The sequence below is a fragment of the Elephantulus edwardii genome, unplaced genomic scaffold, assembly GCF_000299155.1.
Source record: "Elephantulus edwardii isolate Elephantulus edwardi_28Jun2011 unplaced genomic scaffold, EleEdw1.0 scaffold00158, whole genome shotgun sequence".
NCBI lineage: Eukaryota > Metazoa > Chordata > Mammalia > Macroscelidea > Macroscelididae > Elephantulus > Elephantulus edwardii.
This window is the reverse complement of record NW_006399908.1, coordinates 2,803,910-2,830,526: the sequence shown is the minus strand read 5'-3', so window position 1 is coordinate 2,830,526 and position 26,617 is coordinate 2,803,910. Positions and strand designations below refer to the sequence as shown.

Sequence of the window (26,617 nt, the reverse complement as noted above, 5' to 3'; positions counted from 1 at the left end):
TGAAGAGGACCCGAAGTGCTTGCTACCGAAGGTCAAGGACTGCAGCCTTCAATATGGATTGAGGCTCAATATCAAGAAGACAAAAATTCTCACCACTGGGCCAATTGGCAGCATCAGGATGGATGGTGAAGAGATTGAGATTGTTCAAAGTTTTAGTTTGATTGGCTCCACAGTCAACACCCTTGGCTCCAGCAGCCAGGAAATTAAAAGACGTATTGAGATGGTCCCTAAGGACCTCTTCAAAGTGCTGAAGAGCAATGGTGTCATTCTGGGGACGAAGGTGTGCCTGATGCAGGCCATGGTCTTTGCAATCACTTGCAATGTGTCAGAGATCTGGACAATGACTAGGGAGCACAGAATGAGAGTTGATGCTTTTGAGCTTTGGTGTTGGAGAAGTGTATTGGATACACCATGGACAAGTAAGAGAATGAACAGGTTCATCCTAGAGAAGGTTAAACCAGGCTGCTCCTTGAAGAAAAAGATTCTGAAGCTTCATCTGACATACTTTGGACATGTTGCAAGGAGGGACCAGTTCTTGGAGAGGGATGTCATGCTTAGGAGGATGGAGGGAGAGCACAGGAGATGAAGACCCTCTATGAGGTGGATTGATTCAGTGACTGGGGTAGTCAGGGTAGGTGTGTCAGAGGCAGTGCAATTGGCATGGGATAGAGCAGGGTTTAGGGCTGTTGTACATAAGGTCACTATGAGTCACAGGTAACTCGACGGCACATAACAACAACAACAACAAGTTATTAGTGGATGTTTGCATCTGTTCTTCCTTATTTTGGATGTCATCCAATTTGAGGCCTCTACCTCCACTGCTGTGGTGACCTAGTGGTAATAAACTGTGCTGCAATCTCAAAGTTTGAGGGCAAATCTCCTACCTTGCTACTAACTGCTTCTGAAAACCTCTTGGAGTGTCAGCTATGGGTCGGTTCTGACTCCATGGTAAACCACAGCAACTCCACTTCTGCAGTATCACGTTTGGAGGATGGCTCATCAATAACCTTCGCTATGCACATCACACAACCTTGCTTGCTAAAAATGAAGAGAGGACTTGAAACACTTGCAGCAGAAAATCAAACAGCCTTTGATATGGATTTCATCTCAACATCAAGAAAACAAAAATTCTCACCACTGGACCAAAAGACAACATCATAATAGATGGAGGGGGGAAAAATGAAACTGTCAGCAACTTGCTTGGATCTACAATCAATGCTGCTCGTGCCAGCAGTCAGAAGGTCAGGAAAAGTATTGCACTGGGATCTTCTGCATCCAGGGACCCCTCCAAATTACTGAGGAGTAATGATGTTCGTTTGAGGACCAAAGTGTGCTGGATTCAGATTATTATGATCTTTTCAATCACTTACTTTGCTTCTGAGAGCTAGACAATCAATATGGATGACAGAAGAAAAATGACACTTTTAAACTGTGGTGTTTGGAGAGATGACTGAATATTCCATAGACCACCAAAGAATAAGCAGGTATATCTTAGAGGCAAAGGTGGTGAAGCTTTGTCTGATATCCTTTGAGCATGATGCTAGATGAAGGAAAGGGGCATGTCCTTGGAAAGGAACATCATGCTATGGAAGGTGGTTGTTGTTAAGTGCTGTTGAGTTGGAGGTGACTCATAGCGACCCTATGAACAAAAGACGTGGACACTTATATAACTTTCATCGTTTCTCCAAGTTTATAGATTTTTCTGGAGGCAAGCTATTTCGGAAGTGGATGCCACTCCTGCTTCCAAGCTTGCTTTAATCGGAGAGCTCCACTAAACACTGTCCACCACGGGTAACCATTAATGCATTTGACACATCAATGTCACAATATTTAGCGTCACAGCAACCACGAGTTACCTCTGTACAGCAAATGGACAGACCAGTGTTATTACACTTAGAAGAATGTTTGACCAAAACCATTTAAAACCAGGCCTGAGGGTCACAGATTAAAACCACCGACATTTGGCTTGGTAAAATCACTTTCTATCCACTAGGTCCACAGAGGTCTCTCGAGGAAAGGTGGTAGAACAGTGAAAAAGAGGAAGGCCCCCAATGAGATGAATTGACTCAATGAAAGCAGCAAGGGAGTCAAGTATGTCAGAAATGATGAGGACGGCACAGGACAAGATAGGGATCAGATTGGTTTTTCATAGGGTTACTATGAGTCGCACTTGACTCTATGCCACATAGCAACAACAATAACAAAGAGGTATATATTCTTTTAAGTCACAAAAACTACACCTCAAATCAGAAAGTGATTTCTTGGTCTCTCTAACTAGAAAGTCCAAGAATAGGCTTTGCTTGGAGATGGGATGAATAAGAAAGATTAAATAACATCATCAAACAATTGTCTCTCCCAATGTTACCTGTGAACACAGATAACAGCTGCTGGCTCTTTGACCTACATCCTCTTGATTTCTCATCTAGTAAGAAAGGCCAGGTCCTTGGCACATGTTTATTGTCTGCCAAGGCCTCACTTAATGGCTGTGACTCATTTCTGAACCAAAAGCTCTAGTCAGAGATTATACGAGTTTGAATAGTTTCATCCCAGATCACATATTCTATCTCTGATCTTGTCGGTCAGAAGGTCCATTGAAACATATTCACCTTGGAAGATTTAACTGCTTTTTGAATCATCTGTAATATAGCTTTCAGCATTATGGGCACATTCAAGCCACCAAAGTATGACACACAGACAGATGGGTGTGGAGCTTGCAAACTAAGACAGGAAAGGACGACCTGATCAACTACTTCTGGAAAAATATGTCAACAAGAATCTTATGAATATCAGTAGATCATCGTCCATTATATGTGAACCTCCCAGAGATATCACTGGAGAAGAAAGAGCTGCCTTCTCAAACAGCATCAACCTTAATGACATGGATAGAAAAAAGTGTTTGTGACCCTAATTGGCTGATGTGACAACACTCAAAAGAAGAAGAAAATATTGCAAGCATACATTAATAATCAGAGCGTGGAATGTACAAAGTACAAATCTAGGAAAATCAGAAATACCAAAGATTAAATAGAAGGCTTAAATATCAATACGCCCTGAGGGAGAAAGATGAACAGTCTCCTCTCGTGCAATTTTCAGTCTCTAAAAAACCCGCTAGATGGTCAGCTCTGAGTTGATTCTGACTCAATGGTACATAACAGAAACAACAATAGTTGTCAATGGTTTCTATTTACTTTGATTCACATATAACACTGATGGTAGCAGCAGTTAATAAGATGATTGGAGGGAAAAAATGACTGCATACTCCAACTCTCTTCTCAAGGACTTCTTTAAATAAGGAGTAAGAATATCACTTTAAAGACCAAAGTCTAAAAAAAAAAAATACTAAATTAAAAAAAAAAAAAAGATTAAAGTGTACCTGACCCAAATCATGGTATTTTCTTATTGCTTCCTATGCTTGTGTACTTGCTGTACAGAGGTAACTTGTGATTGCTGTGAAGCTGAACACTGTGACACTGATGTGTCAAATGTGATAATGGTGGACAGTGTTTGGTGGAGCTCTCCAATTGTAACAAGCTTGGAAGCAGGCATCCACTTCTGAAACAGCTTCCCTCCGAAACCCCTATCATCTTGGAGAAACGATGAAAGTTCTACAAGTGTTCAGGTCTTTCGTTCAGAGGGTCGCTATGAGTCACCTATGATGCGACAGCACTTAACAACAACAACATGCATATGGAAGCTGGAAAATGAATAAAGAAGAATGAAGAATTGGCTTTCAATGTCTTTCAATTGTGGAGGTGGTAAATAGCATTGAATAAACCATGCAGTTTCAAAAGAACAGACAAATTTGTGTTGCAAAAAGTGGAGCCAGGATGTTTCCTAGAGTCAAGGATGGTTAGACATTATCTCACATGTTTTGGGCAAGTTCTCAGGAGGGGCTAGTTCCTGAAGAACGTCATAATTACTGGAAAAGTAAATAGCCTGTGAGAGCAAGACCTTCAATGAGCAATTGCAACAATAGACTTGAGGAACACAAACATGTTGAGGCTAATACATGATCAGGCCACATTTCAGTCTGTCCCATATTGGGCAGCTGTGAGTCACAATCAACTTGACAATACCTAACAATAGGTGCTATTAAGCTAACATGGATTGAGATTGGCCATTTTGAATCAAAGAATTATATGTTATTCTGTTCTTAAAATGACAAATTAAAGAATAATAGTGTCAAAATCATCAACCAAAAGAGCACTTCAAGATCTATCCTTAAGTATAAACTGTCAGTGATAAGATGATATCCATACACCAACCAGTAAGACTAGTCAATACTAAAATTACTCAAATTTACACAAAAATTTCTAATGCCAAAGATGAAGAAATTGTTAATGTTTATCAACTTCTGCAGTCTGCGATTGATCAATTACACAACCAAAGATGCACTGAGAATTCTTGGTGTTTGGGAGTGTGAAGGTTGGAAACAAAGAAGGATAAATATGTGGGAAATGTGAGCTTGGTGATGGAGACGATGCCAGAGCTTTCATGACAGAAGTTTGGAAGGTTTGCTCATAGGAAACACCGTTTTAAAAAACATAAATAGTAATTGTCATTGTTGATTGCCATTGAGTCAAGGATGACTCATAGTGATCCTATGAACAAAAGACTGAAGGCTTTCTATAACTATCATCATTTATCAAAGTCCATAGAATTTCCAGAGGCACTTTGTTTAGGAAGTGGATGCCACTCCTGCTTCCAATCCTGTCTTAACCTGGGAGCTCCACCAAACTACACATATAGATTACATCAGATGGAATAGACAGAAATCACATAGACTATATTTGTGAAAAGAGATGATTTAAAAACTCAATATCATCAGTCAGAACAAGGCCAGGTACCAACTGTGGAATAAATCATCAATTCCTCTTATGCAAGTTCAATTTGAAACTAAGAAAATCAAACAAATGACAAGGATCATGTTATAGAATCAAGTATCTCTCACTTGCATTTAGAGGCTATCTTTAGAATAAACTTGATGCACTGAACACTAATGATCAAGGACCAGATGAATTGTGAGATGGCTTCATACATGAAGAAGGCAAAGGAGTGTTTAAAAGAAAGGAAGACATGTTGGTATAAGCCACGGTCTTCTCAAGTACTTGCTATACATCTGAAAGCTGGACGATGATTAAGAATGACAGAAAAATAAATGCACTTGAGCTGGTGCTGGAGAAGAGTATTAAACACCCATGAACTGTCAACAGACGAATAGGTCTGCCCCAAAGAAAGTAAAACCAGTGAGTAAAACCTTAGAGGCAAAGATGATGAAACTCCATCTCACAAAATTATCTTGAGGCTTTCTTCACGTGTTGGTTGGCCATCTGAATGTATTCTTTGAGGAAATATAATTTTATGTTCTCTTCCGATTTTGTGATTGAATTGTTCATCTTTTCCTTGCTGAAGTGTTGTGGTGTTCCATAAATTTTAGAGATTAAGCTTTTGTCAAATGTACCATTGACAAATGGTTTTGGTTTTGTTTGTTTGTTTGTTTGTTTGTTTTCCCCCCAGTCTATAGGCCGTTTTGTTTGTGTGGAGTGGTCTTCATATGGATATTAAGATTTTTTTTTTTTGTTTTAGAAGTTTTTAATTTTTCAGTTGTTGAGTTTATCCTCGACTGTTGGTGTCTTTTCTGCTCATTCTGTTTGGTAGTTTATTTATGCTGTAGGTTGTTACTACATGCTGTTGAGTCACAACTACCTCACAACTGACCCTGCCGTGGATTTTCAGAGGCTATAAATCGCACGTAAGCAGATTGCTCATCTTTCTCCTGCTGAGCAGTTGATGGATTAGCGGTGCAATTCCTTACCCACTAGCCACCAATGGGGTAGCACTAGGAAAGAAAATGTATATGAGATTGAATGGGAAAAAAAGAAAACCACTATAATCTGTAAACTTTTGTGCAAACAAAAAAGAAATAAAAATGAAAGTATAACATCTATATGAAAATAATCTTTAAAGAGTTAAACAGGTAAAGATATAATTTTGCTTGTTTGAGGTATTTGCAGTTGCCTCATATGTGCACAAAAGCTGGATAAGTAAGGGAAACCAAAGAATTACTAATGCCTTTGAATGAACTGTATTGGCAAAGAGTAGTGACTATATAATGGACTCTTAGAAGAAAGAACAAAACTGTCTTGGAAGAGGTACAACTCGAAGGCTCCTTAGACACGTATTTCATGGCTTATACTATGACTATAATGTCAGGAAGGGTCGGTCTCTGGAGGAGGTAATCATGTTTAGTGGAGGGTCAAAGAAAAAGAGAAAGGCAATGAGGAAGGTTGACACTTCAACAATGGGCTCAAGAAAAGCAGTAATTGTGAGGATGGTATAGGATCAGACAATATTTACTCTGTTGTACATAAGATCTATATAAGATTTAACTTATGAGCTAAGAATGAAGAGAAGATTAAACACCAAAGGGAAAGTGGAGTGTGACCACTAAGAAGGGACTCTTGTTATTATGTTCCATTCAGTTGGAACTGACCCATTGCTGACCCTCCAGTGGGTTTTCGGAGGCAATACATCACATGGGAGGAGACTGCCCATCTTTTTCCAGTGGAGCAGCCAGTGGATTCGAACCTTGTACCTTTGTGCTGTCAGTATGAGTCTTTACCACTAAGCCACCAGAGCTTCCCAAGAAAAGACTGAGTAAAGAGATCCTCTTTGGCACACCTGGTCACTCTAGGGTAAAATATAGTTAGGATGAGGATGGGAGAAATGGATTTAATCTTGATATTTGTTCATTTAATGCTAAAGACTAGGAAGTCAAGTCTGATATAATGATACTAACGACTGGATAGCCAGGAAGATAGAAGGATGCAGGAAAATGTTCCCAATCCCCAAATCTCCCCCTTATTCTCACATTCTGTTTGCTGACATAAGGGACAATATTTGATTTTATTATCTGGCCTGAAAAAAAGATGAGACAAATGCTCAGGATAATTAATGGTCACTGTCACAGCAGAAAGACTGTTTTATACCTGAAGAGCTCTAGTTTTTTTAAAAATCCTTTCCTTCTGGTACTGGTTTTAAATAATGTTTCTGACAAAGTTCTGCTTTTCTTTCTATCAACTGTTAGTGAACTGACATTGGACATTATTTGTAAGATTGTAAATACATTACTTGAAAAAACTGAGTGCCTGAAAAGTCAAGCAAAATGCCTCCAGAGACATTTACCCAACTTGGAGACTTATATAAGTCCAGGAATGACGTTTCATGGACTTCGATGAAAAAGTTGGATAATAAAACCAAATCTCTTCCACATCTGCTTTCATTGTAGTCTCTGGATGATTTTATTTTTGTACATTTAACCTGAAAGACAGAGGATGTTTTTCATGTTCAACTTACATTGTTTGGTTAATGGCCCAAGAATAACTTTTGGGAGCCTCCCTCAGCGTAGCCTATTATTATTCCATTCGTCTGACTATATGTGACTGTATCTATTGTGCTCCATAAGCTTATTCCTGGGGTTAATCATTTTCTTTTTGCCAGCTAGAAATTGTAGACATTAAATGAATCTACCTACATCAGTCAATGTAATGAGTTTCGGTGCATGAGCTTTGAATTATAGGGATTTTTCTAATGTTAAAACATAATCCAAATTCATCCTCATTCCAAGTTTTTCCTTCCTGTCTACCTAAAATAATTCAGTCAAAGCTTTTTAATTAATTGATTCATTTCTTCATTGTCTGGAGACTTAATTACATCTGGTAAGTGCGATGCAAAAGAGTTACACTAGTTTTGTATTTTTTTTTTTTTTTATGACAGTACACCTTAAGTAAATTACTTTGCTTCAATTTCTTTAACAGGGATATTTTGTCATCTTAGTAGATATTGTTCCAAGAGGGATTGTGTGGATTCATACTATGCAGGGGTATCTTTGACAGCCTTGCAGTTGGGAAGAATGGGGTGTTGACATGACTGTAGCATCTGTCACAGGTGAAGAACCATAGCGGCCAGGTGACCTGCTGAAGAGGCAAGGCCCCTGCGCCCTCCAGAGGCTGAGTCCTAGGCTGCAAGGGGGGGGGGTCTCCTTAGAGAATGGGGAACCAATCAGGAAGAGAGTGGAAAGAAATCAAGGGGACTGTAATCTGAATCCTAATTAACAGATTTTACTCCCGTTTTGTTTTCAGTTGTTTGAGTTTATGAACTTTTTGGCTGAGAATGTCATCTTCTGTTACATGGGCCTGGCACTGTTCACCTTCCAGAATCACAACTTCAATGCTCTTTTTATACTTGGAGCCTTTGTATCCTTTGGAATAAAGCGTGTGGGGTGCTTAGTGGGGAGGGGATACGCAGCTTACTCTTTCCCATTCAGTTGTGCAAGTCATTTCCTCAGCTTTACTATAAGGCTTAACATCAAAGTGGCTGGGTAATTTCTCGCTAAACCCCAAAAAGAAACTGGAGCCTTTGAAACACGCTTATGGCTTAAGAGAAGACCTTGAGAAAGCATTTGGCGAAATAAAAAAGAATAAACTAAAATGTAGCAACATCTTTCAAGAATTCAAGAGAGGTTGAAATAAAATTATGAACCATTCTCATGACAAAATGATGTCAATTCATTCAGCATAGAGAAATGAATTTAGTATACATTACAGAATGGCATAAAATGCTCCTGAAAACCAGGATTCTTGAACTTTGGCCATGTTTTCATTGGAGATGGTAAAACCTTTGTTTTCCTCTCTAAGGAATTCTTTGAAAAGAGGGTAGACAGAATAAAGATTAATTAAAATTAGCATGGTGATATGTTTTTAATATTATAAGCACTAAGCCATAGAAAGTCATTTTAATAAGGTAGCACCTTTTCTGTAAGGAGCAGCCGGATAAAATCCTAGACCATGCTTATAATTCAGAAGATTCTTCTAGCTCCAGTCTGGGAAGAAATCATTCCTCATGGGAATATAGATGTCGTCCTGAAGGAATATTGAACCACTAGGGAGGCGTCAATAGATCCACAGGAACTGTTGCCTTTCTTCTCACTTGAAAAATGGGCAGACAGTTCCTCAGATGGTGGGCAGATGGTCAGAACAATCTAGAGAACTTGATTATTTCTGAAAGTCCTTTTCCAACTAAATACCTGCATTTGCCTCTCCCTCTCTATCCAATGAACACTCAGCTAAACTCTCAAGTGTTAGCCAAAGTCTGGCTCTCAAAAGGAAGCCCTCTTTCCCTTTACTTCCTCCCCCAAAACAAAAAAAATTTAAAAACCTCCATCCCATTTTGTGGACAAACTAGACAGTCTAAGCTAATAGACTAACAAAAAAGAGATCAAAGATGACAAAAAGGGAGAGATGAATACTGACAATACTTTTACCGATCTTTACTGGTAAAATTTAGAATTTAGTAAAATGCTTCTTAAAGGAGTGGCTGTATTATACATTTAGACAGGCAATTCCCCTCAAAATTAAATCCACTGAAAGGAAAAGGTAAAACGGGCGAGGTACAGAGAGCATAAACGGATGGAAAATAAGATGACAATCAAGAGGCAGAAGTACATTTATCCTTCCTGAAGTGCTGCTTGAGACGATAATGCCACATCATCTGAATGGTTTCTGCCTCACATTTTACAGCGCGATTGTGGATTGAGTCAGTTACCAGCAATATAAATGCGATGAGAAAATGTACAGTGATTGAAATGGTGTTGAGTTAACAATTTTAAACCAAATAGATATTCAATGAAAAACCGAGTTCTCTATTATGTCTGGAAAAGAAGTGATATCATAGTGTGAATTGTGGAAGTATATTGGGCATCTATGGATTGACATGTTTATTCTTCCTTGCTGGGTCATAATATATAGATGGATTTTAAGCTTAACGGCTTTTATTTTATTTCAGCTACAGTTTCCTTAACATTTCCCTGTGCTTGTGTACAGCTAGCAATTTTTGTGGCCAGAGCCCTCAATATATATCCTCTCTCCTTCCTCCTGAATCTGGGCCGAAAGCAAAAGATCCCTTGGAATTTCCAGCACATGATGATGTTCTCAGGTATGTGACTAAATTAAATGTTAGCAGTGACGTTTTTGCACTCTTTTGCAGAACTTAGAAACCCACTCGGAGATACGAAGATCGAAGGCAAACATAACTTATCTTTTGCATTTTACCCAGCAGCAGGCAGCTATTCCTTGAGATGTGGACAAAAGCGAGTTTTCTCTGTTTAGAACCAAAGTGAAAATTAATAGGGACCTTGTTGGGAATAACTTTGAAGTTTACTATCTGGCCTGTAAGTAGGTAGTAGGCCTCCCACTGACCTAATTTCAATCGATATTCCTATGAAGGAATTTGAATTATAAGTTCTCCAATTGCATGCGTCAAGGTGGGTAAATGGTGTCACTCATACCTAATGTTAAAGTGCTTTCTCCTTAGGAAATCTGCTTCTTCCCCATGCAAAGTTCCTCATGCAGACCTTGTCATGATGAACACAAAAGCAAATAACAGCTAAGCATACCCAGGTATTAAAAAATAAACATCAGTTGAACACACACAAAGTGGCAAGACTGATTCCATGCCCTGATGGGCAAGACCTCTGCCATCGTGAAACCTGTGTTGTAATCCCTTAAACTGTGCCTGAAAGCTCCTTTCCAGAAGGGAAAAAATAAAAGGCAGATGAACTCACTCACCCCTGATTACTCTGAGGACAGCATTTCCTCTGTGTCTGATCAATTATCCAACCATCAGTCTTTCCTTGCTAAGAGACCTACTACTTACATGACTTTCGTGTTTGTATTCACTTGGAATACTCAGAGGCAGCTCATTGAAAGATACAGTGCAAAAATACCATTAGAAGTATAGAGTAAACAAATATAATTGAGAATGTAAAGAGGAATGTGGGAAAAGGTGGCAGGAGTTAATATAGCAGTGGGCTCAAAGAAACCATTAATCATAAAGAGGAAACAGGCAGTTTTGTTCTGGTCCACATAAGGTCACTGTGAGTCAGCGTCATCCCATGACAACTAGCATCAATAACATATATAAATCCTGTGACGCAGACATGAACCCACTTTGTAATTAACCTGGCAAAACAGGTTTCAATAACAGCAGGAGAGCACCTAGGTGGGTAAGATTCTATGTCAAACCCAATCAAATGTCCTACAATTCACATCCCTAGATGTGACAGAGATCTCTGGTGGCCTAGTAGGTAAGGAGTTGCACTGCCAACCCAAAGTCAGGCAGCTTGAATCCACCAGCTGCTCTGTAAAATAAAGATGGACAGTCTCCTCTTATGTAATTTACAGCTTCTGAAAATTGCTTGACGGTCAGTTATGAGTCAGTTCTGAATCGATGGCAGCTTACTGGATTGTATCGCAGAAGCGACGTAAAAAATGAAGGGTTAAATGCACCTGCAGTTCCGTTCATTTCAACCTGATCCACACAGTCAAGCATGGTAGTTCCCACACTGAAAATCAGTTCCTTAATCAAGTCCAGGAAAATGTAGATACAAAGTTGAAAATCACTTTTCCGTTTTGAACAGTATTTCCCCACATTTCTAGGCATCCTGGGGGTGTGTAGGGGAAGAAGGAGACAGAGAGAGAGTAAAGAGGAGGATTAGACTTTGGACTGTGAGGCAGAGCGAGCGGAGCCAGAGTGAACGCTCTGGACAATAGTTCAAGCAAGAACTATTATTAAAATAATCAGTTTGGGCAGCATGACTCCGTAGGGAGCATTGTGCCTCGGGGGGAAGCTGTGAGCCTCAGTCAGGAGCAGTGAGTCCCGACTGGACCCACCCTCCAAGAGCAAGTAGGACAGCAAGAATTTGAGTTAGGTACTTAAGGAGAGATCACTGATGGTTGCTGGACCAATTGTGAGACTCCTTCACCTTAAGCAAGAGGGAGTGAGACAGCTGGAGTTTGACTGGGGTGGCAGACACAGTTCTGGAGGGGAAAATGAAGGCTTCCTGGTTTTCCATTCAGGTCCCCATACCCCTCCCCCACATGTCTACTTGTGTGTCCCTCCTCCAGGCCCATGTGTGTTTCCTCATGTGCTTACCCTATGTGCATCTGTGCACAGATGGGCCACCAAAGAGACTTTCACGCTGCACAGAGACCGACCAGCACCGCACAATGAGGACAGTAGGAATTGGAATTAAAAAGAAAATGCAAAACACTATAACAAGAGACAAAAAGTGAGCTGGAGAAGAGGAAGGATATCCCGTGCTCATGGATAAGAAGGCTCAATATTGTGAAAATGGCAATACTACCAAAGGCAATTTATACATATTCAATGCAATCCCAGCACAAATACCAATTCCATTCTTCAATGAAATGGAAAAGGCAATCTGCAGTTTCGTTTGAAATGGAAAAAGGCCCCCAATAAGCAAAGCACTCCTTAAAAAGGGAAACAAAGTAGGAGGCATCTCACTCCCTGATTTCAAATTCTACTACACTGCCATGGTGGTCAAGACAGTGTGGAACTGGTTCAATGACAGACACATAGATCAATGGAATAGAATTGAGAAACCAAAAATCAGCCTATATACCTGCGGCCAACTTATTTTTGACAAAGGGATGAAATCAGTTAAGTGGGGAAATGACAGCCTTTTTTAAACAAATGGTGCTGGCAAAATTGGAAAACTATCTGTAGAAAATTCAAGCAAGAGCCACACCTCACTCCATACACAAAAACCAACTCAAAGTGGATCAAGGACCTAGGACTAAAACCAAGGACTATAAACTTCATTAGAGCAAAGCTCAGAAAAACTCTAGAAGCCCTAATCCACAACATAAACAGTCTTCTAAGCATCCTGGAAAACCTACGACCAGGAGAGGATAAAATAGATGAATGGGACCTTCTAGAATAAAATCCCTACGTACTTCCAAAACCTTCTCCAACAGGATTAAAAGGGAAGACACAGACTGGGAAAACATATTTGGTAATGACATGTCAGATAAGGGACTTACATCTAGAATTTATAAAATATCAAGCACCACAAGAAGATGAAGGTAAACAACCCAACTGAAAAATGGGCACAGGATATGAACAGACACTTCACCAAAGGAGACATTCAGATGGCAAACAGACACATGAAGAAATTTCAAAATCCATAGCTCTAAGAGAGATGAAAATCAAAACAACTATGAGATATCATCTCACACCCGTGGGAATAACAAAATTTAACAGAACAGCAAATATCAAATGCTGGCGAGGTTGTGGAGAAACTGGAACCCTTATGCCCTGTTGGTGGGAGTGTAAAATGGTGCAACCATTATGGAAGGCTGTATGGCACTTTCTCAAAGAGTTGCAAATAGAAATACTATTTGACCTAGCAATTCCACTCCTGGGAATATACCCTAAAGAAACCATAACTGCCACCTAAGCAGATATAGTCACACTCATGTTTATTGTGGCTTTGTTCACAATAGCAAAGAGATGGAAAAAAACCAAAGTGCCCATCAACAAATGAATGGCTAGAGAAGCTTTGGCGTATTCACACAATGAAATATTATGCAGCATAGAAAAATATGGAACTAATGAAATATTATACAAAATGGATGACCCTGGAGGACATTATGCTAAGTGAAATATCTCAGTCTCAAAAGGACAAATACTGCATAAAGCCATTGTTTTAAAAAGGTCTGATTTCGGCATTGGAGGGAAACTAAGAGGGGATAAATAATGTTTACTTCATTGAAACAGATGAAGGAAAGAACTGTTTCGGAAGAATATATGATTAGGTATTATTGTCCTGACAAGAGTCTAGAATGAACGTTGCATAGTGGAGTGGACTTGTGAGGGGGGGATTGTATAACAATGAAAGTTTTTGTTTTTGTTTGTTGTTTTGGTTTTTTTGTGTGTGGGTTTTTTGTTGGGTTTTTTTTTTTGCTTTTTTGTTTTTTTTACTTTTCAAAGAGAAAAGTAAAATGGGGAGGAGGGAGGGTTGGACAGGGAGGAAAGTGTGCAACAAAGAACAAATGGAAAGCCAAAGTCTCTGTAAACTTTCATTAAAATAAAAAAAATTTAAAAGAAAGTATATCTTCGAACACATATAAGAAAAAGATGTTGGACTGTGAGAGAGGTGAGCTTCAACTCAGTAGAGCAGTGAACTTAAGTTCACTTCATTGCAAGAAGGTAAAAAGAAAACAATCACTCATAAATACGAAGCCATCACTGTGTGGCGTTTTTGCAAAGTGTTTCCAGGAATTGGAAAGAATTTCTTCTTTCCCAACAAAACTCGAGCAGCTTGGCTCTGGAAAACACTGGCTTATTTTAAAAACCATGTTTTAAATAACACTTTACTCAACAAAGTGTATTTTGAGAAGGACTCCTAAATAGTCATGGTAATATTAAGTTGCTACCTAACTTATCTCCTGACCTGATGCTTCATCCAGATTTTGAGACATTCTGTTTAGGGGCCCTGGTATCAGAGCCTAGTGTGTGCTTTGCTGCTAATTAGAATTCTGTCATACTCAGGGTTCAAATCTATCAAGGCTCCACAGGAGAAAAAAGAACGGTCTTTTCTCATTGAGACTTACAGCCTCAGAAACCCGCTGGAGGTTTGCTGTAAGTCAGAATGGTCTCAACAGCAGGGCATTTGTATGAGGATTTGCTTAGTCGTAAGATTAGAGATACATTAAAGAGCAAAGATACCAACAATAAGGAGAATTTCAGCCAAAGGATGTGAGAGGTCCAGAACTTGATGATGGCTTTATGGCATTCTAAATAGAGCATCAAGAAATCAAGACAAATATGAACGGGGCCCGTTTTCATAAATGAATGTGAACCACAGTGGTACCTGTCTGCGTGTGAATTACTGATGACTGCTTTCACACTGTTGTTTGTAGTTATGCACCATCTAGTCACTTGCAACTCACAGTAGTCCCACGGACAATAGCTTCTGATCTCTGCCCTCTCTTGAACCAACTTCATTGACTCTGACACACCAACCTATCTATCCCCATTGCCCCAGTTACCGTATCAATCCATCTCAGCCAGGGTCTTCCTCACTTCCCCCCTTCCATGCATGATCTTCTTTTCCAAGGACTGGCTCCTCCTAGCAAATGCCCAAAGTATGTGGCACGGAGCATCAATATCCTTTCCTCCACGGAGCAACTCAGTTTCACCCTCTCCAAGACAGACCTGTTTGTTCATGGTATGTTCAATACTCTTCTCTGGCACCACAACTCAAAAGCATCGATCCTTCTTCTGTTATCCTTAGTCATTGTCTAGCTCTCTGATGCATAGCAAGTAATTGTGAAGAACCATGGCCTATGTCAGATGCGCCATAGTTTCTAGTCTTACATCATTGTTCTTCAGTACTCTGGAGAGATCACTGATGGCAGATTTTCTCAGTGCAATTATTATTTTTTTTTTAATTTTCTGATTGCTGGTACCAAGAGTGTTGATCATGGCATCAAGCAACTAAAGTTGTTAGTAATCTCAAGCTCTTCTCCATCTATTCTGTCTATCAGCCCAGTGCTGAGAATCTTTCTTCTCCTGATTTTGAACTGCAATCTCTATTTAAGGCTGCAGACCTTGACCTTCTGCATCAAACACCTCAGGTCCTCCTTTAGCAAGCAAGGGTTGTGTCATCTGCATACTACATGTTATGGAGGAGTCTTCCTCCGAACCTGATGCTACCCACATTCTTTCCAAAGAGCCCAGCCTCCTGAATGGTCTGTTCTGTGTACAGACTGAAAAAATATGGAGATAGTATTCACCCCTGGCATACACCTTTCCTGAATTTGAACCATGCAGCGTTCCCTTGCTCTGCTCTGACGACTGCTTCCTGGTTCAAGTATAGGTTTCACATGAGTGTGATTAAGTGTTTTGGGATACCAATTTTCTAACGGTTAGCAACAATTTGTTGTGATACACACAAATGCCTTTGCATAGTCAATGAACTACAGATAGATAGCTCCCTGGTACTCTCTGCTTTCAGCCAAGATCTGACATTGGCAATAATGTCCCTAGTGCCATGTCCTCTTCTAAACCCAGCTTTCACATCTGGCAGTTCTCTATTGATGTTCTGATATTCTGTTGCAGTCAGTTTTGGATAATTTTCCACAGAATCTTGCTTACAGGTGATATTAATGATATTGTTCAATAATTTCCATAGTCTGTCAGATCACCTTTTGGGGGGGAATGAAAATAAATAGGGATCTCTTCTAGTCAGTTGGGCAGGTCATTGTCCTGCAGATTCCTTGGTACAACCTGGTGAGTGCACCCAGAGGAGCATCTGTTTGATGAAATACGTCAATTCGTAGTGCATCTTGGAATTCCTGGGGCTTTCTTTTGCCAGTTCCTTCAGAGCAGACGGAACTTCTTCCTTCATTACCATTACCTCTTGATCATATGATGCTTCATGAAATTCTTCTCTATCAGCCAATTCATTTTTGGTATAGTGACTCTGTACTCTTTCTATCTTCTTTTAATTCTTCCTGGGGTTCTCAATATTCTGTCCATAGCATCCTTAACTATTGCAATGTAAGGCTTCAATTTATTGTTCAGTTCCTTCAGCTTAAGAAATGCCAAGCAAGTTCATCCTTTTTGATTTTCCAACTCCAGTCTTTGCACATTTCATTATGATAATTTGCTTTGTTTTCCTGAGCTGCCCTTTGAAATTTTCTGTTCAGCTCCTTAACTTTTTTATTTCTTCCCTGTCCTCTGGCTTCTTGGCACTCTAGTGCAACATTCAGAGTCTCTTTTTACATCCATCTTGGTCTTTTCTTCCTCCACCTTCTTTGGCATATTTGAGCAGCAGCAACACTGACTATAGGGACCACCCACCCTAAGATATTTATTACTTAGGCCTGTTCTACAACATCTAGCTCCTTTAAAAGGAATAAAACTACTCTATCCCATTAATAGTAGGGCTGGGTTCTTCTCCTCCCTGCCGAGTGGGAAAATAGAGCAGCAGTTCATGCTTATCTTCGCAAATGGAGCAAGAGTCAATTTTCTGTACTAATAACATAAGCAAGTACAGTAGCCGATCCATGATGGCCGCGTGTGCAAGATAGCAGCCCCCATTTAGGAAATGTAGGGGGCTCGAGTGCCTTCTTGTTGTTGTTGTTATGCGCCATTGAGTTGCTTACGACTCATAGTGACCCTCTGTACAAGAGCCCTAAACGCCGTTCTATCCTGTGCCAACCTCGCCATCTCAAACACACTCATTCCCACCACTCCACTCACAGAATCGATCCATCTCATCGAGGGTCTTCCTCTCCTGCGCCGTTCCTCCACTCTCCTAAACATGATGTCCCTCTCCAAGGACCAGTCCTCCTTGCAACATGCCCAAAGTATGTCAAACGAAGCTTCAGAATCCTTGACTCCAAGGAGCGTTCTGGCTTCACCCTCTCCAGGACAAACCTGTTTGTTCTCCTAGCAGTCGATGGCATATTCAACACTCTTCTCCAGCTCCACAGCTCAAAGGCATCAATTCTTTATCAATCCTATTCACTGTCCAACTCTCTGTAACTGTGAAGACTATAGCCCAGATCAAGCACACCTTAGTCTCCAACCTGACGTCATTGCTCATCAGTACTCTCAAGCGGCTTAGTGGTGAGGAATTGTACTACTAATGCAAAGGTGAACAGTTCGAATCCACTATCAGCTGCTCCATGGGAGAAAGATGAGCAGTCCACTCCTGTGTAACTTCTTGCTTCTGACTCTGTGGCACACAGCAACAACATGGCATTAAAGGGGTTGACAATATTAAATCTATTCATGGGAATGCAAGTCATTTCAGTATGTTAAAATATCAGGACCTTTGCATCGGTATGACTGCGATGTTCAGTAAATGATGTCCGTTGTTTATTCCACTTCCATGTTTTCTGTCAAACACTGACTGAATTACTCAGTTCAGCTCTTTGCCACTGAAGGTTACAGGGTTAAACCAAAGTGAAATGCTTTTTAAAGATCAAATCTTTTGTTTTGAATACTTTCTATGTTGACATGGACTTGAACAACAGAGATGTTGGGTTACTTCTTTATATTTTATGTCAATTTAATTAGAAGTTGATCATTTTCATGATGTTCTCTGATCTACTGAGAGAACACTAGACTTTCTGCCAAAATTTATTTCCTTGACTTTAAAATTATTTGACATTATATGATTATGTCATAGAATCATAGATGCTACAACTTAGAGGTCACTTAACACTTTTCAAACCTATTCTATAGGCTTTATTTTGAGATTTATAGCCAGGGGAACATAGAATTGTCATTAGTGGTCTTTTTCTGCAGATAAAAACAAAGAGAGACATAGAGAAGTGGAAAACCTTATAATCTCAAAACTTACTAGAAATCAAATTAAGTCTTGAACCCAGGCTCCTTGATGTTGAGTTTAGAATCTTCACATCTGAATGGCAATGCATCACATTTACCCTCAAAGTCATAAGAACAAAAATGAAATAAAAAGTGTGCTCTTCGCTAGCCCAGGCCAACCCCAGCATGTCTAACATATACTTCGTGTAAACCTGACCCCAGTCTAGTTCATAGCTGATCAAGTATGTGGGCGGTGTCCCCTTTTTCCCAGATTCAAATTTCACACTCTATCCCCCACCTTATCAGTGTACATAAAGGACCAGGTGAGGTCACCACCTCAACAGCAAAAGAGAGTCCAACTCACATTTGATTTTCAGCATGAATTCTGCTGTTATACTACTCAGTACCCAAAGTTTTAAATATATTAGTCTGGAAATAAAGAATTCAAAAGGTCAATATAATGTAACAAGCCAGAGATGGCGATTAACAAAGTAAATCGAATAACACACTTTCTAGCCTTTTCTGAGCATGTGAGAATAATGCTTGCTGAAACCAGATGGCAAAGCCAGTCCCTTTAAAGAATATTTGCTTTTTCCCGCAGTGCAATGTTCTTAATTATGCCATCAGTGTGTTTTCAGTCATTCCATGAAAGGATAACTTCAGTAGACCTCTGGCTGAATCTAATTGTTAATAGATTTAGATGGAGCCTTTCTTTGAACCAAAAATTATTACTTAGGAAGACAAATATGTGCAGAGTAACACTGTGGGCCATAGGATTTTCCTATGACTGTGATCTTTCACAAACAGATCACCACACCTTTCTTCGACAGACCCTCTGTTCTTAAACCACTACACTTTCAGCTTAAGTAGTTAAGCAACTAGTTGTGTGCACAACTCAAGCCTTTCTTTACATGGATCAAACATTTTTCAGAGTCTTTGGGACAGGGAAGTCACTATGTCCATCTTTCATATGGCAATATGAATTTATTTAACCATCCACTTGTTCAGAATCAATCCGTTATTTTTTTTTCACAGCTGATTGGTGCACCATATTGGGTGAACAAAGGCAATTATGTGGGCTTCCCTTGAGAGAGAGCAAGATCCTAAGAGAAAGAGAGAGTGAGAGACAGACAGCATAGGGACCCCCACGGTCAGGGCACTGAAGAAAATATACCTGAAACAGTTCAAAGACCAGTCAGGGAAGAGCCTGAAATTTCTTTCTTCACCAATTAGACCTTCCTTTTGATGTGCATTTCTCCATTGTCTTTACCCCACATTGTTGTTGTGTACTGTCAAGTTGGAAGTGACTCATAGCTGACCCTCTGGTGGGTTTTCAAGGGCAGTTAATCTCATGGGAGGAGAGTGCCCATCCTTCTCCCATGGAGCAGCTGATGGTTTTGGAATTGTAGTGCAATTTCTTGCCACTAGGATATCAGTGCTTCCTCCTTAGGCAGGACCCCCACCTCACCCCACCTCCATCCCAGAGAGACCCTTTTGACACTGAGCAGGAAAGCAGCTGGTGACGCTTTCTAAGCAAAAATACATTCACGATGAAGCTAAATAAGGTTAAGCTTCAGACTTTCTCATTTATACAAACCTTTTCCAAGACCCTGGTAAGAGTCCTAGAACAACGATTTGTTGAATGTGGAAGTTTTAAAAACTATATTTAGGAGGCTCTGGGGCAAAGTCCATAGGGGCTTGCACTGCTAATCTAAGACAGAACATCTCCAACCATTCAAATTCAACTGTGGCTTTGAAGGAGAACTATGGGCAATCTCTGCTCACGTAATTTATAGCTGGCAAGCTCAATGGAGAATGAAGGGTCAGCTATGAGTTGATTCTGACTCAGGAAAATAAAAGAGAGAAGATAAATTTGTAATCCTTCTTAAAGTTATTGTTCAATGCTATCAAGTCATAACTGACTTGTAGCTGACCCCGTAGTGGGTTTTCTCAGAAGCTGTAAATGACACGAGAGGAGATTGCACATCTTTCTCCCAAAGAGCAACTGGTGGATTTGAACCATGTGCCTTTGGGTGGGCAGTGCAATTCCTTACCACTAGAGCACTACATCATTTCTGTTGTCGTCTGTTGCTGTCAAGTCATCCACCAGTGGTTGTCATGGCAACCCCACGTATAATGAAATGAAATGCTACCCAGTCCTATGCCATTCCAATTATGATTTGTAGAGTGGACCGTTCTGGTCTAAAGGCTCTGTACTTTCTAATTTTAAGAGATCTCTCTGAGTCTAGAAGCTCTGTTGATATCAAGCTCAGCATCATTGCTACCCACAAGCTTCCACTAACAGACACGATGCACAGAAAGTGTATTGACTGGGGGTTAAACAAGGGTCTCTCACACAGCAAGAGAGAATTCTACCACAGAATCATCACTGTCTGTGGAGGTTTTGTACCTATCACTGTAAGTAATTTCTGCCCCAGAGGGTTTGCACAAGGATGACATTAAAATTCATGAAGCATTCCATATTTTTACACAGCAACTGGGGTAAGATACATGGATATATTGGAGACCGTGAGATTGGCTCAAGATAAGGCAAGGTTCAGAGATGTTGTGCATAGAGTCGCTATGAGTTGCAGGCAACTCTATGGTGCACAAAAGCAATAACAATGATATTCATAGAAGCAGACTCCCACAACATTCTGCATTGGAGTAACTGGTAGGTCTAAACTATCTACCTTTTATTTAGTAGTAAAGGGCTTAACTATATATGGACTAGGTCCTATAAAACTTGGACCAGGTCTGCATGTACCTGGAGATGAAAATTTAAGAATGGTTGTAACTGCTGTTCTGTTATTTGCTACCTAGGAGTGAGAAGGCCCATCAGTGGGTGTGGAGACAAGAGGCTGTGTAGTGTAGATAGGTCTGAATTATTAGTGTTTTTGGGGGAAACTTGCATTACCTGTGGAGGACCCCACTTCCACCACCTCCTTCTAGACTCACCACTCCCTTTGTCCTCTAAAGAACAGTAAGCTGAATGAAATAGCTGGCAGGCCCTGGTTGGATTTTTCACCTAGCTAAGACCCCACTTAATTTAATGTTAGAGACATTAGTAATCTATACACTGCCTTGAAACAGTAAAATGAGGACTCCTTTGCAAGGTCAGAAGTGTTGGTCTGTCTGTTGTACTTAAGCAGGTTGCATGCAGTTAAGAGTCATTCAGGAATGTTTACCCTAAGAAATTTTTAAGACCTTCTTTACATTCAAGGCCAGAAGGCCAGAACTGCTGCAGTGTATCGTGTGACATCCAGCACAAAGGACTTAATAGGAATCCTAAGCTCCCCTGAAACTGTTCCTGTTGCTCTGGGCAAAGCCCGAATCAATGCCATGCATGAGTAACCCCTTCTAGCTCTCGGTTCCCATGGACTCTTAGATGCAGTGCTCTGTGGTTTAAATTAGAGGAGGAGATGTGCTTCCCACAAATTAGCTTTCTTGTTGATGTGGTGCATATTACAAGACTCCAACCTCTTGTTTTAATTTAAATCCATGTGCTGCAATTTTTATTTAATTTAAAACTAAATAGGAGCTGGGAGTTGCTGGGAAGAGGGGAAAAGCCAAGACCATTTGAGCCCTGAAGGCCTCCTCGCAACCACTCTGACTTGAGGATGTGGCAGCTGTCTTAACGAGTCCCAGTGCAGAACCACTGTGCGTGTCTGTACAGGTGAGAGAGCAGGACAATACCAGGGCAGACTGTAGGTGCTAGACAACATGCAGGAGAACACTGATTCCCGCATGTGTTGATTTCTGCTTCACTTGAAAGAAGATGTTGAAACCTGTTGTGTCCTTTCACATCGTGAGAAAGACATTTTACTAGGGAAATGTGACACGGTGTATGAATATAACAGAAAGCTTTATCCATAAATTCACATGTTGTTGTGTCCCATTGAGTTGGAACTGACCCATAGCTGACCCAGAGGCAGTAATTGCGTGGAAGAAAATTGCCCATCCTTCTCCAGCCGAGCAGCTGGTGGCCTTGAACCATGTGCCTTTGATATTGCAGCACAGCTTCTTATCACTAGACCACCGGAGCTCCCTAATAGTGGGTTATATAAAGAATTTCATCTGTGGCTGATTTTGCAGCTAATGTCCATTGCTCATTTGATTGTCCATTAGCACCATTCACTAACCTTCAGAGAGCTGCCAGCGCCAAAAGACTGGATGGAAGATGTGGGTGGAAAAGTTTAAGATCATTTTCTGTCAGTGTTCATGGTTTTCTGGTCTCCATTGTGAAAAGACATTACTATGAGAGTTGCCACTGCGGCTCCCAGAAGACCATCATTCCGTGGAAGGACTGCCTGAGAATCACTCCCTAAGTGGGAGGCCCTGCCAGTGCCTTTTTGTTGTATCAACTCTAAGACTTTGTTCAGAAGCCAGTTAGAGTCTTTGATCTTGTCCAGCTTGCATATCAATAGCATCTAGGAAGGTAGAATAAATGAATTCCCTGAAAGTGAAGAGCAGGGAAGGTCACTGTTACAATAATGAGAAAAATCAGGAATCTGTGCCTTTGGCTACACAGAATAGCGGAGCTCCATTAGGCCACCTTGATTGTCCTACAACTATTAGCAGCCCCTATGTAAGCAAGACAGCTCCATAATGGTGGGCATAGTTCAATGGTGATTAATTTTATAAAACATAATGTATGGGAATGATTATATGAAGTACAATAGGAATGAAGGATAGTGTGAAATGCAATGTATATGAACTTTGCAAGCAAATCAATATAAAATATGAATTGAAAAACAAAATAAGGACCTAAAAAAAAATGTGGTCCATGAACCAGCAACATCAGCATTACTTGGGAACTTGTTAGAAATGCTGTACTCAAATCTGCATTTTAGCACAATCTACAGGGGACTTAGATGCATGGCAATGTTCTGCATTTCCCCCCCTATTCTTGTCCCCCAAATTTCCCAAAACTGTCCCCTACCTGGGAGCCTCTCCATATCCATCTACCTCCATTGTCTTGCTCAGTTAATCCCTTGTATTCTTTGTATTTCACCTTAGATACCCTTTTCTCTAGGAAGCCTTCAAAACTCTTCAAGTCTGGGATGGCATTCCTCTCATCTGTTCTCATCACACTCATTATTTATGTTGTCCTAGTTCCCAACACACTTTGCAATAACTGGATTTGTTTGTCCATATCCATGTGTAGATTGGAAGCTATGGGAAGGCAACTGCTTAGCTGTTTGGTTCACTGTACACCTCCACACACTATCTAAAACAGAGTAAATAATCCACAGATGCTTGGTGGGTAGATAGGTAAATATTTGTTTATCATTTATAGATAGACAAACAGAAAAAAATAGATGATAGATCTATTGATTGATAGACAGCTAGAAAAATCATCATTGGCCCAGTCAAAATTTCCATTTTGCTGATGCTGCCACTTAAGGAACTATTGATTCATACAATATGTTTTACAAGCTGTTTTCACCTGGTTTTGAATCAGAAGCCTTGCATGTGTTAGGCAAATGTGGTGACCACCACATATATGGAAAAAGTGAATTCATGCGAGTCCACGAACACATGTGCATAGGCATGTTAAAAGTGCAAACACTTGTGCATAGGAGAACACAAATGCATATGCCTACAAGGCAGCTAATGTGAAAGCATATGCATACCAGAGCACATGCGCCTACGGAACAAAAAGGCAAACACATGCACGTCCATGAACCCAAACACAACATAAATGCATACCTGTATACGAGCATGTGCAAGTGAGCAAACTACAGGCAGATACTTATGCATATGTGTAAGGAAATTTTCAGAAAGTACCATATGAACAAGAGTTAATGTTAATGAATTATGAAGTTCAAGCTCACTGAAAGCGTTAGCAAAAGCAAGGTCCCCTGGAATAAATAAGATAAATGGAATACCAGTTGGCATGTTTCAACTAACAGATGCAGCCCTGGATGTGCTCACCTGGAAATGTAGCAGACCTGGCCAACTACTGGAAGGGATCCATATTTGTGTTCATTCCCAAGAAAGGTGATCCAACATCTTGTGGAAATTATAAAATAATATCATTAATATTTCATGCAGGCAGAATACTGTTGAAGATCATTCAAAAATGACTAGACCATTGACAGGAAATTACTAGAAGTTCAATCTGGCTTTAGAAGAAAGCATGGGTATCATTGCTGATGTCAAATGGATTTTGACTGAAAGCAAAGAATACCAGAAGAATGACTATGAGTGTTTTATTGACTATGCAAAGACATTTTACTTTGTGAATCATAACAAATTTTGGCTAGCAGTGAGAAGAATGAGTATCCCAGAACACTTGATTGTGTTGATCTGAAATCTATACTTAGATGAAGCTGTTCTGAACTGAGCAAGGAAACACCACATGGTTTATAATCAGAAAGGGTGTGTCAGGGTTGTATCCTTTCTCCATACCTATTCAATCTGTATGCCAAGCAAATAATTAATGAAGCTGAACTCTATGGAGAAGAATGTGGCATCAGGATTAGAGGAAGACTAACCAATAACCTGTGTTATGCAGAGGACAAAACCTTGCTTCCTGAAAGTGAGGAGCATATGAAATACTTGCTGCAGAAGATCAAGGACTGCAGCCTTCAGTATTTATTTCATCTCAACATCAAGAAAACAAAGATTCTAGCTACAGGATCAACAGTCAACATTATGATATGTGGGGAAAGGATTGACACTGTCAATGATTTTATCTCACTTAAATTAACAGTCAACACCCTTTTTACCAGTTGTCAAGAAACCAAGAGATATATTACATTGAGGAAGTCTCATGTCAAGGGCCTCTTCAAAGTCTTGAAGAGCAATGATGCAAGTTTGAAGACAAATGTCTGCCATATTCAGGCCACGGTCTTCTCAGTCACCTGCTACACCTCAGAGAGCTGGAAAATGAATAAAGATTACAAAAGAATTGATGCCTTTGAGTTGTGGTGCTGAAGAAGAGTACTGAATATCCCATGGACTGCCAAAAGAACAAACAGATATGTCTCAGAAAAAGTGCAGCCAGAGTGCTTCGTGGAGGCATAGCTTCATCTTTCATTCTTTCATACTTTGGACATGTATCTAGGTGACTCTTCCTTGTAAAGAGCATCATGCTTGAAAAGATGGAGGGGTCAGCAAAGGAGAAGAGGACCACCAACAAGAGGGATTGACGTGGTGACTGCACCAACGGGCTTGAATATGTCAGAGATGGTGAAAATGGCACAGGAAGGGTAGGGTTCAGTTTTGTTGTTCATAGGGTCACTATGAGTCATACTCAACTTGCATGACAACAGCCACCATATGGGGAGCTCTGGTGGCTTAGTGATAAGGGGTCGTGATGCCAACCCAAAGGCACTCAGTTTGAATCCACCATTCACTCCAATGGAGAAAGATGGGCAATCTCTTCCTATGTGATTTACTGGCTCTGAAAACCCACTAGAGCAACAGCTATGAGTTGATTCCAACTTGATGGAATTCTTATGATAGGAGTCTAGAACCTTCATCCCAAACTGGCATTTTAGGTCATTTGCCACCCAATCTTACCCAGTAATTTTAGGAAAAGAGATTACCAAATGGAAACAAATTGAGAGAAGAAAATTTATTTACTCACTTCTGGCTGAAATAAAAAAAAACCAAAACGTTCCTATTACTGATATGAGAAAACATTGTTTATACTTTCTTAAGAGTAGATTTAGATATGATAATTTTAAAGCTTGCTTTGTGTTGGGTTAAGTGTTTCTTTTCCAATTAAAATCTAATTAATAACCCTAGGACTTTCTAGTAATTTAAACCAAGAATCAGACTAAACACAGCTTCAAAGCTTAAGAAAAGAGGTTTCTTAAGAGGTTTATTTGATATTCTGAGCCCCTCTAAACAGTAGGACTTTTCCTTTTCTCCTTTCTTATGTGGGTCATATTTCCAAACAGAGTCAGTCTGTATGACACTGCTATATGGGCCAGGGCAAGGGGCTGTCAAACATCCTTACTCGGAAAGATCAAAGACTACACAGACTTCAATATGGGTTACATTTCAACATCAAGAAAACAAAAATCCTTACAATACACAACATTGTGATAGACAAAAGATTGAAGTTGTCAACAATTTAATTTTATTTGAATCCACAATCAACACCCATGATAATGTTGTTGTTAGGTGCCATCGAGTAGATTACAGCCCATAGTAACCCTATGAACAACAGATCTGAACCCTATTCAATTCTATCCCATCCTGTCCTATCCTGTGCCATCCTCACACATCCTAACATACAAGAACCAATTTTGGCAGTCACCATGTCAATCTATCAACATCTATGACAATCTATCGAGGGTCCTCCTTTCCTTTACTGTCTCTCTCCAAGAAATAACCTCTCCTAGAAACATGCCCAAAGTATGTAAGGCAATGCTTTATCATCTTTACCACCAAAGAG

General features: G+C 40.1%; 1 protein-coding gene across 1 annotated transcript in view; it reads left to right on the top strand.

Moving 5' to 3' along the window:
* The window catches only part of SLC9A9 (solute carrier family 9, subfamily A (NHE9, cation proton antiporter 9), member 9), a 1,074,946-nt gene that overhangs the window by 647,823 nt on the left and 400,506 nt on the right, over window positions 1-26,617 (top strand). The window contains exons 9-10 of the mRNA XM_006895119.1: window positions 8,142-8,255; window positions 9,882-9,993. Of these exons, the coding sequence (XP_006895181.1) occupies window positions 8,142-8,255; window positions 9,882-9,993 (226 nt within the window). The remainder of the gene's footprint in view (window positions 1-8,141; window positions 8,256-9,881; window positions 9,994-26,617) is intronic.